Source organism: Hibiscus syriacus, unplaced genomic scaffold, assembly GCF_006381635.1.
Source record: "Hibiscus syriacus cultivar Baekdansim isolate YM2019G1 unplaced genomic scaffold, ASM638163v2 tig00111253_pilon, whole genome shotgun sequence".
Taxonomy (NCBI): domain Eukaryota; kingdom Viridiplantae; phylum Streptophyta; class Magnoliopsida; order Malvales; family Malvaceae; genus Hibiscus; species Hibiscus syriacus.
Window position 1 is genome coordinate 668507 of NW_024063036.1, and position 11249 is coordinate 679755.

At 32.5% G+C, this 11249-nt stretch overlaps 1 protein-coding gene across 1 annotated transcript; it reads right to left on the reverse strand.

The window, feature by feature from the left end:
* Nucleotides 1-6061: 6061 nt before the first annotated feature.
* On the reverse strand, nucleotides 6062-9594 carry LOC120157392 (protein SGT1 homolog B-like). Its single transcript, XM_039168528.1, has 10 exons — nucleotides 9526-9594; nucleotides 9325-9406; nucleotides 8310-8379; nucleotides 7891-8015; nucleotides 7475-7764; nucleotides 7293-7358; nucleotides 6880-7031; nucleotides 6583-6655; nucleotides 6355-6459; nucleotides 6062-6230 (listed from the first exon to the last, which is right to left on the reverse strand). Exons 1-10 carry the CDS (start codon nucleotides 9592-9594, stop codon nucleotides 6123-6125), a joined length of 1140 nt encoding a protein of 379 aa, XP_039024459.1. The 3' UTR covers nucleotides 6062-6122.
* Between the last annotated feature and the right edge of the window lie 1655 nt (nucleotides 9595-11249).

Here is an 11249-nt window from a genome sequence, read left to right on the forward strand (position 1 = left end):
TAGACTATTGACAAGTCAAATTTGAACTCAAACTTCACTTACTCACTCTATTTTAATAATTCACTTAAAAACCCTTTTCCTTCAATCTTTCATAACTTATTCATCTTTGAGTTTTAAGTCACCTAAAGCTTTCTTATAATCCCAAGAATAAAATCCAACTTAAAATAAAAGAAAACCTTAACTGGAGACAAACTTCCCTTATGCAAGAACCCACGGTGGAGAGGAAGAAGAAAGCTGAAGAAGTCTGGATAAGTTTTCTCCCATATACCACGTGCTTTATATCATTTAAAGAGGGAAACTAAAAATCTTTCCTTAGAAAAAACCATAATACCCTTTCACTAATCCAACTTTTTTATCAAGTCCTAAACAAAATTTCCAAAATAAATCCTTAAACTTTTCAAGTTATTTTCATTAAACCACTAAACTTTAAATGTTTACAATTTGGTCACTGACGTTTTTGGAATATTACAAATCTCTCACTTTAAGAAAATTTATCCTCGAATTTTCACTGCACATATTGATAGAAACATTATCTACATATACCTTCAAATTTTCTCTTGCTGCTTTTACTACTTTAATCTTTCGTAGTTGCAATTAATAACCTGTCTTTAATTTCCAAAGAACTCAATCCATTCCTTATCTTTTCACTCCTTCGATTCTACACTTTCCTTTGACCTTTATAAAATTCATATAATGTTACTCATCATATAGACAATAACCCCAATCCTTACCACTCAATATCATGAATCAGTTGATTTATTTCATCATTCAAAACCTTTACTATTTTACACTCCTTATCTGAATTTATATACGCATAATCATTTCATATGACCTTAAGTACTTATCCAAGGAATATTCACCTCTTTATAACTCTTTTCACACTTGATCCTTTAAACTTCATCATTTAATTTACTTATCCATTTATTCTTTCAGAAATCAGAATCTACTTGTAACATAGGTCATATATTTTCCTTTATGCTCATATACTCTTTTCATGTCACTTACACTTATGTCTTATTACCAATCTTTGTCATATCCTCATAACTTTGATAAGCAACTTTACTGGCATAAACCTCATTCTTGAAAAAAAGATCCTTATTCTAATTACAATACACATATTCTTTTTATCATTTCAAACTTTTCTTCTACCTCCTTAACTTTCTTCAAATACACGAACCTTATATCCTTTACTACATCACATTTACATAATCAAAATACACAACCATATCCAAATCCATATCATACCTAATTAGCTTAACCTGCCATCATCTTTTTATTCTTTAACTTTAATACATTTATCATCACATAACCTTGCTAGTTAGCACCAAGTCTTTTAATTTAGGGCGCAAACCCTTATCAAGCCAATCATATACATTCTCATCAGTATTTTACTCAACATATCAAACCCGTACTCTTACTCATACACGATGCAATTCCCTGGATTCAAACTTAAACATTCTAACTTTCTCTGTCTTATAAACTAATCACCTATGCACCCATTCTTGAACTCTTACGAAAACAATAACCACATCACTTGATCTTTTAATATTCTAATGATAACATTTATCCACTTTACTCTACTTCAAAACGATAAAGATCATCTAACACTATTCGTATGTGTTTTCAATCTCCAGAAAACAATCCTTAATTTTACAAAGGCACTCCCTAAGGTGTCTGCTCTTCATCCTGCCTGGCCAGGGCAGATAAATTGCTACCACCATCAGGTTTAACACCTCTCTCTTACATCGAAACTCTCAAAAAAAACATCTAATATACCGTTACAATCCAACTTTATTAACATACAACATACTCCTTACTCTATCAGATCAGAAATTTTTCACTTTGTGTTGCCATGTATACATTTGAAAACTCATTTGACTTCGGTTTAGGCCTAGAATCGGCTAAACCTTAGCTCTGATACCATTAAATGTAACACCCCCAACGCATACCCGACCTGGATACAAATCCAAGGTGTCACATTGACTTTTAAAACATTTACTTTTACAAAAGAACTAAAATTCCAGTTCGTATTGAAAACAAAACTGAATAATTCACATTAATTACAATAATACAAGTTTACAAAACCAATCAAAACAAATCTTATTCAAATCTTTATTTACATGCCAACTACTTCATTAAAAAATACATACAATTCGTTATTTTTTCTGATCTGATCTTCAGAAATGAGAAGTTGACATGTCTTAACCCTCTTTCCTTTTTAACATTCTCGAAACCTAAGTGTGAAACATTCAAATGCTAAGTCGGTGACTTTGTGAGGCATATAACATATAATGGAAACTCTAAATACTTAACAATACATGAACACTGCATACTATGATATCACTTAAAACTATGGAATATTCGTATAATCAAATATAGACATACCCATATCTCGACATTATCATCAAATCATACAAAATCATGCGTTATTTCATGTAGAAATTACATATCTACACATATCTCATCATTATAATCTTTCATTTTCTTATAATTATCAATATTTTTATCCTTGATCCGTCTAATCTTGTACTTAACATTTATACACATCATATCATACATTTCACACAACAAAACACATAATATCATACAAGGCTTCTTATGTTATCTTTTATTTGCCCATGATACACTTGTGAGAACTAAAAATATGTGAGTACATTGAGGTTCTGCACTAATGCTGTCACCACAGCTCGTAATTTGTACCGAAGAGCCACATAAATTTCCCGAAGTGCCACATATTTTTCTCGAAGGACCACATATTTTTTTTTCCGAAGGACCACATAGAACTCTCGACTCTTGGCATGCCAACTATAGCCCTAGCTCTCATATCACATAACATGGGCATTATCAATTATTCTTATCACATATTCATATAATCACACAAATTATCACATAACTGATATCATTTCACATGTAGTTACATGGGTCATATAACATAGCATATCTCACATAGTTCATGTAACATTTTCATTTATTCACTTAGATCATTTTCATATAACACCTATCACATAACTTCATATCACATAACATATAATGATAGCAAGATGTATTAATACATACATATAATCACATAACTTATATAATATAACTTATTATTTATTCTCTTATGATCATCCTTCAACTCATATAATTTAAGTAGATACTCTTATACATATTTTAATATAACCTTTATATCAATACAATATAGCATATCTTACCAATTTTCATAATCATCTATCTCATATAAAGTTTATAATAGTTCCATATATTCACTTAATTCATCTTCACATATTTTGTTACCTAAACATGTTTTCACATATGGTTTTCTATATAATTATCATACAACTAATATTATATATATTAGTATAATAACTTATGCCAGTATTTCCTAGCTTATATCTGATTCTTATTTATTATCATATATATCAATGCTACTTAACTTATCTCAGCCTTCATATCATTTCATAAGTCCATTATATTAGTACACATAAATCTAATTATTACAACTTATACCTTGTTATCATATTTCACCTAAATCATTATCATACAATATAATATATATACCATATAGTTCCCTTAAACTTACATCATTTCATAGGGTTCACGCGCATATGTCAAATATTCACATAAGTACTTAAATTCCTATTACATGGTTTACGTAATTTTCTTATCTCTTCTCATAGACATATAGATCCTCATTACCTAACTCATATTACATGTCCATATAATCATTGATATTTATACCACATAGTTTATACTACTTCCTCTTGTTATTACTACTTAAACTATTGTTTTCTACATAATTCATGATCATTTAATTTATCTCATAGGCATGTATTCACATAGTCTAATGTAGCACAGAGATCATGAAACTCATACAATAACATGTCAACACACATACTCAGGCACACATACAAATCATAACAAACACATGCTTATATTCATGAATTCATATACTTTAATATGGAAATAGACTCATCGCAAGTCTTATTTCCATACAACTTCATATACCTAAAAATACACACTCACCTGGCCTCACTAGTCCATCCTAACCCGTACAACTCTTTTACACTCTTATAACTTTAAACCGTCTTGGACTTGTCTTCAATCGATATCTACACGAATATATAATTCACTGAATATCCAAATTCGAAATCCTTAAAAAGATTCTTTCCAATATAAACTAATCAAAGAACTGATTCCTTAATTTCAACTTAAGTTCGGTATCGATACCCAATTTTGATTCTGTAATTTCATTGCAAGAAATGGTACTGATACCCCATTGGTATCGATATCCCATGAATATTTACAAACGTTTGCCTTATGGTATTGATATTGTTCATGCAATATTGATACCCACACATAGCTATCACTTAATATTGCCTTGTAGTATTGGTACTTACTCAACCAGTACCGATACTACCAACCCATATTACACTTCTTTTAACTCGAAAATTACCAAAACTTTGCTAACTTACCCATTTTACTCTTCCATAAAGCCTTTTAAGCTCAACTAGACACTCCCAAACTAACTTACTTCACTTAAGCATTCTTTAGCATCCAATATTCTTACAGAACACTTGGAACCAAAAATCATACCAATTATTCAACATATTTTTAATCCATTTCTACTAGTTTTATCTTCTTAATTAGACCCTTGACAAGTCAAATTTGAACTCAAACTTCACTTACTCACTCTCTTTTAATAATTAACTTAAAAACTCTTTACCTTCAATCTTTCATAACTTATTCATCTTTGAGTTTTAAGCCACTTAAAGCTTTCTTTAAGCTTTCTTATCATCCCAAGAATAAAATCCAACTTTAAAATAAAAGAAAACCTTAACTGGAGACAAACTTACCTTGTGCAATAACCCACGGCAAAGAGGAAGAAGAAAGCTGAAGAAGACTATGGATAAGTGTTCTCCCATTTCCCACGTGCTTTATATCATTTAAAGAGGGAAGATAAAAATCTTTCATTAGAAAAGACCATAATACCCTTTAACTAATCCAACTTTGATATCAAATCCTAAACAAAATTTTCAAAATAAATCCTTGAACTTTTCAAATTATTCTCATTAAACCACTAAACTTTAAATTCTTACAATTTGGTCACTGACCCTTTTTTGGAATGTTACATATTGCAACCTTTATAGGAAGAAATATGAGAATGGTTAATGTTGTCCAACTTATGATGAATCAAGATGGAAGAATGATGACAAATGGACGACATTAACCGGAATAATTAATGATATTAAGTTTTTGAATTAATTTACGGCATTGCAAAAATAGATGAGTAAATGATTTCAAATTAAAGTATAGGAAGTAAACCTCAAATTCAAAAATAATAGATGGACTAAAACTGAAAATTTACCATTTTCTTATAATTTATTTTAAGTAAAGTTGTCACTGCGTCATCTCTTAGGGATGACTTTAATCTACAAGTATAGAATTTGGGTATACCGAATTTATTGTAAATATAGTATTAAAGTTAAATCGGATGTATCATTATTTTATTTTATTAAACGTTTATACGTCTCAAGATTCAATTTGTCATTTAAACTTGTTTATTCGATTAGATACCTGAACTTAATTATTTGATTCAATTTAGCACTAAACTTTATGATTCACGTTTAAATAAAGACTGTAACTATCAATTTGAAACAAAAAACTACGTTTTGAATTAAAAAGTTAAAGTATCTAATTAGAGATTAAAATGAAAGTAATCACATTTAACATTAAAATCAATTCAAGTATCAAATTGAAACCAAAAAAATAAAAAAAAAAAAAAAACACGTTACTCTAATTTTATGGGTGCTTACTAACGCACTTGCATACAATTCAACTAAATAGCTTTACATCAAGCATATCAAGATGTAAAAATAAAAATAAAAAATTATGAAGTCACCGTTCTTGCATTGCATAACTTCAAAGTTCCAACATTGACACATGTTAAGCTATTTAGTTAGATGAATTGTTCCCAAAAAAAAATAAGTTCAATGTTCAAAGACCAAAACAACTGCACAAACCTCAATAGAAAACTTAAAAAATACAAAGAAACTCGTCAAACTGTTGTGGCCTTGCTTGGAGCAGATTCCGACATTTGACGCAGAACAAAGTTACAGTATTTTCCATTTAGAACAAAGAGCTCAGTACTCCCACTCCTTCATTTCCATACCATCCGGAGGACTTCCTTCGACCTTCTTTGCACCAACTTCTTTCCAGTTTGTTGAAAGCACTGTCCCATTTGATTCCACCTACAATATTCCCATGGTAAATGAACTATTACTGCAACCATATTCTATCGATTATTTAATCCAATTACCAAAGTTACGCATGTATTGAGAGACAATTAAAAAATCTGTCGGGGTAAAATCATACAAAAGATTTTTGCATAGCTCTCCTTGCGTCCTCATCAGCATCCTGATAAATGTCCCGGAAAAACTTATTCAAAGCTGCATCACCATCAAGTTTTTCATCTTTCTCCTGAAAGCCAGCCACACAGAGTCGTGTTAATCATTGTATTCCACAACAACTTCCTCTAGGCAAGTTATCCCAAACACACAATCAAAAGAAAGGGGGAAAAAATTAGTCACATGTTCAACGTACCTCCTCCTTTACTTGAGCTTCAATTTTATCCCAATCAACCCTCTTTGGTTTGGAGGATGGATACATGCAGTTACTGAAACAGTAGTTGATGACATGACCACGAGTGCACAGTGAGAATAAACATTGATATTTCACACTACCATTACATAAAGGTTCAAAACAGCAAAAACATACACACATCATCATATAAATGCATAAAAGAGCGCAGGGAGAATTATCAAGTCAGTAAAGGATGTAGAATCAAGCTCAGACATTTGGTTGTCTCATGGTTTAATATCTGGTAAAAAGATGCAACACAATTTCAACTTACCTGAAGATACATTAACCCTTTGGGGAACAGCAACTTCCCTGCTGAATTCAAGGGTTGCCCAGTGAATAGGTTCAGCTTTCACCAGTCGAATCTCAATTTTGATTGACAAAACATCATATCTGCACCTATCAGGTATTATCTGTTCAAACAGAGCAAAACACCACAGTAAAATGAAAATCTAAAGAAGAGATGCAATCACATAGTAAAAGATTCAGCAAAAGACTTGTTTATCACTACTAAACAGAAGAGCAATCCACACTTCAGCATAATATTTTTAATATCGCCAGTATTATCTACAGAGTTCTAAGCTTGGACATTTGCCAAGAAATAAAATGCCCACCATATTTAACGTACCATTCTTACAAACCAGAATTTTAATAACATGAATTTCATGTAATACCTTTACAAATAATCGAGGTTGGAAATGATATGAATCTTTTCCAGGAACTTCAATGGCAACGTTTAGCTGCAGAGACACAAAGAAAGAATGTCTTTAGCCTATATACTCATTAACATCTCAAAGTACAGAAACACAAAAAAAAAAAAGGGCAAAAGGTAGACATTAGTTGGTATGCAACTTACAATTTGTTCACCATAATCTACTTTAACACATTCTCGCGGTATTCCCTTGGCAAATATTGTGACAACCACTTCCTCTAGTTTCTGGTAAAATGAATGCTTCACTTCTTTGGCAGGTACAGCATTTTTTGCCGTCGGAACAGGCACATCCTTCACTGGATCAAATTCTTTTTGAGGTACAGCATTTGTTGCCATTGGAACAGGCACATCCTTTACTGGATTAACTTCTTTTTGCGGTACGGAATTTGTTGCCACCTCTTTCAGCATCTGCTTTGGTAGCTCGACTTGTTCCTCTACAGAAAGACACAAATTCATAAACCAGGAAGGCTCTTAAGACATTATAGGTAATTTTAAAATATATAGGAATTTTGGTGGATAAACTCCTTCCTTCCTAAAAGTACTTATTAAAATATAAGTACCAGAAATGCGCTCTTCACATTCTTTGATCAACTTAGAAAATCTTGAATCTCCTGGTGCCAAAGCAGCACCATTCTCCAATGCAGCCTTAGCAGTTTGGTACTCCTCAAGCTTCATACATGCCGTACTGTAGACATTGTTTTACATATTATTTATAGACTCTACATAATTGACTCGGAAGCAATAAACAAGGCAGGGAAAAGCCTTGAACATGCAATTTAGCTATCTATAATAACTATAATTTCCTATAATGATCACCATCAGAAGAATTCAGGAATTCCTTCAGGCTTCAGCTACTATTTAATTTTCGTACAGATCGTGAAAGGCAATGAACAAAAAAAAAAACAGCAACATCCATACTATTTATGTATAAACAACAAAAGCATTGGAAAAACGAAAGAATTCAGGAAAATCTACTAACGCTTTACGCAAGTAAGCTTTAGACATGGAAGCATCCAACTCCATTGCTTTGTTTGCATCCGTGACAGCCTCTGCAAAAACGAAAATTACAAAAAAAAATCTTGACATCAAGCAGAACGGGAATGCGACTCACTTGGTACGCCTCAATTTCTCTCCGTTTATAGCTCAAAATTTCAACTTGGCTTCTGTGAAATTCGATGTTTGGCTAATGACTTCTTGTTACTGCGTGATTTAGTGCTTACAATACTGTGCTAAAAGAGTTTTTGCTGAGAATTGATGGTGAAGTTCTTGAAATCATGTTTAGTCCTCTGGGTGATTCTGGGTTTGAATTTCTGGGTTATTCGTATGAATATTGGACCTTCAGATTTGAGCACTCCTTCAAAAATTAATGCGATTCTAAATGGGGGCTGAGATCATGAAGTTGGTGAATCTTATAGGTTTGCAAGCTAAGTCTAAGAAGAAAAACATTTGGATTTTGGTGAGTTTTATTGTTGGTGGCTTTGTTATCTGTTGTTTGGTTGTGGCTGCAGTTCTGCTAATTTTTAAGTGCAAGAAGAAGAAATCGAAATCGCCAAGACGTGTAGAAAGTGCTGGTTGGACACCGCTACGTGTTTATGGGGGCAGTTCGTATAGTAGAATGTCTGAACAAAGTGCTATTTATCTCCAGGTCCCAACAGTAGAATGTATGAAGTTATGCAAAGTAGGGAAATCATTGTGGTGGTGTTGAAGCAAGGGAGGGAAAGGGTTGTTTTTGGGGGATAAAAGGGAGTGTGTCTTGCAGTGTGCGCATAAATGGTGTTAAGGAAGAATACGGGGTGGGTTGAGGAAGAAGATGGGGTTGGGTTGAAGAAGAAGAAGAGTCGGTCAAAATGGTCTAGCTGTGGCGGTCAACAATCCATGTCAGTATATAACGGTTCAACTGTGTTTTCTGTCACGCCTATTAACGGATGTTAACGTCGAGTGACGTGGACACAAGTAATAGAAGTTATGCAAAAAGAAATACTTTCAGATATGACCAGAAAAACCATAAACTTCCATGGCCAAATCACCATTAATTGACCCAGTTTCTTCAAAAGCCTTCTCCCCTTCTTCTGTGACCTTCCATGGATGCTCAAAGGCTTCACCTTTTAGCTCTAACTTTCCTTTCACTCCTTTACTTAGCTAAATCTTTCGTCCCTAAAAATAACTTCCTCCTCAACCGTGGATCAAATGCCAACGCTTCCCTTTATAATCGATGAGCAATCCGTTTCACTCACTGACAGAAACCCATCTACGAGTTCACCCATTTTATACCGCATGCCCAGGTTTTCACCTCCGAGTCGAGCTACGAGTTTGACGTCAAGCAGAACGGGAATGCGACTCACTTGGTACGCCTCAATTTCTCTCCGTTTATAGCTCAAAATTTCAACTTGGCTTCTGTGAAATTCGATGTTTTGGCTAATGACTTCTTGTTACTGCGTGATTTAGTGCTTACAATACTGTGCTAAAAGAGTTTTTGCTGAGAATTGATGGTGAAGTTCTTGAAATCATGTTTAGTCCTCTAGGTGATTCTGGGTTTGAATTTCTGGGTTATTCGTATGAATATTTGACCTTCAGATTTGAGCACTCCTTCAAAAATTAATGCGATTCTAAATGGGGGCTGAGATCATGAAGTTGGTGAATCTTATAGGTTTGCAAGCTAAGTCTAAGAAGAAAAACATTTGGATTTTGGTGAGTTTTATTGTTGGTGGCTTTGTTATCTGTTGTTTGGTTGTGGCTGCAGTTCTGCTAATGTTTAAGTGCAAGAAGAAGAAATCGAAATCGCCAAGACGTGTAGAAAGTGCTGGTTGGACACCGCTACGTGTTTATGGGGGCAGTTCGTATAGTAGAATGTCTGAACAAAGTGCTATTTATCTCCAGGTCCCAACAGTAGAATGTATGAAGTTATGCAAAGTAGGGAAATCATTGTGGCGGTGTTGAAGCAAGGGAGGGAAATGGTTGTTTTTGGGGGATAAAAGGGAGTATGTCTTGCAGTGTGCGCATAAAATGGTGTTAAGGAAGAATACGGGGTTGGGTTGAGGAAGAAGATGGGGTTGGGTTGAAGAAGAAGAAGAGTCGGTCAAAATGGTATAGCTGTGGCGGTCAACAATCCATGTCAGTATATAACGGTTCAACTGTGTTTTCTGTCACGCCTATTAACGGATGTTAACGTCGAGTGACCATTTTGTAACAAACGATAACGTTAGTAATCGATTTATAACTTTTTAAACCTCAGTGGTGAAAACAAAAACTACTCCAAACATGAGTGACCACTGGCGTAGTTTACCCAATAAAATAAAATGAGACTAGGATCTCTCAAACCACTTGAATAATTTCTTTTTAATTGTATTTCCATTCTTTTTTATTAAAATTTTAATTCATTTCCAAAGTTAATCCAACATTAATCAATTTTTTTAATAAATATTACTTTTTTAATATTATTTGTTATGATTCCATTATAATATATATGGTATGTTTGCATAAGCATAAACTCTTATACATGTTACAAATAATGTATTTTCAGAATTAGAGTAAGAACATATCATTTTATGTAAATTTTAATTATTTTCTATAAAAATTTATTGAATAGATAATGATAAAAGAAATTGTTATTTTCTTTAAATGATTATGATTTGATTAGTTGTGTTTGTAAAGTATATGTAAGTTACCAATAAGTTGAGAACAAAATTTTGAATATATATTATCTTATAATCATTTATATTATTTAAAAAAAAAAAATATTAATTAAGAAAAAAATTGAAAATGCTTTAGGTTTATCTTTTTAATTTAAATTTATTATATGATTAAAATAATGTTATTATTTAAAAAAAATAATCCTTGATTTAAATATTAATGTGAATATTATCCTTAAACAACTTCAATTCTCATTGTATGTAAATTTTTTGGATAAATTATAATTTTG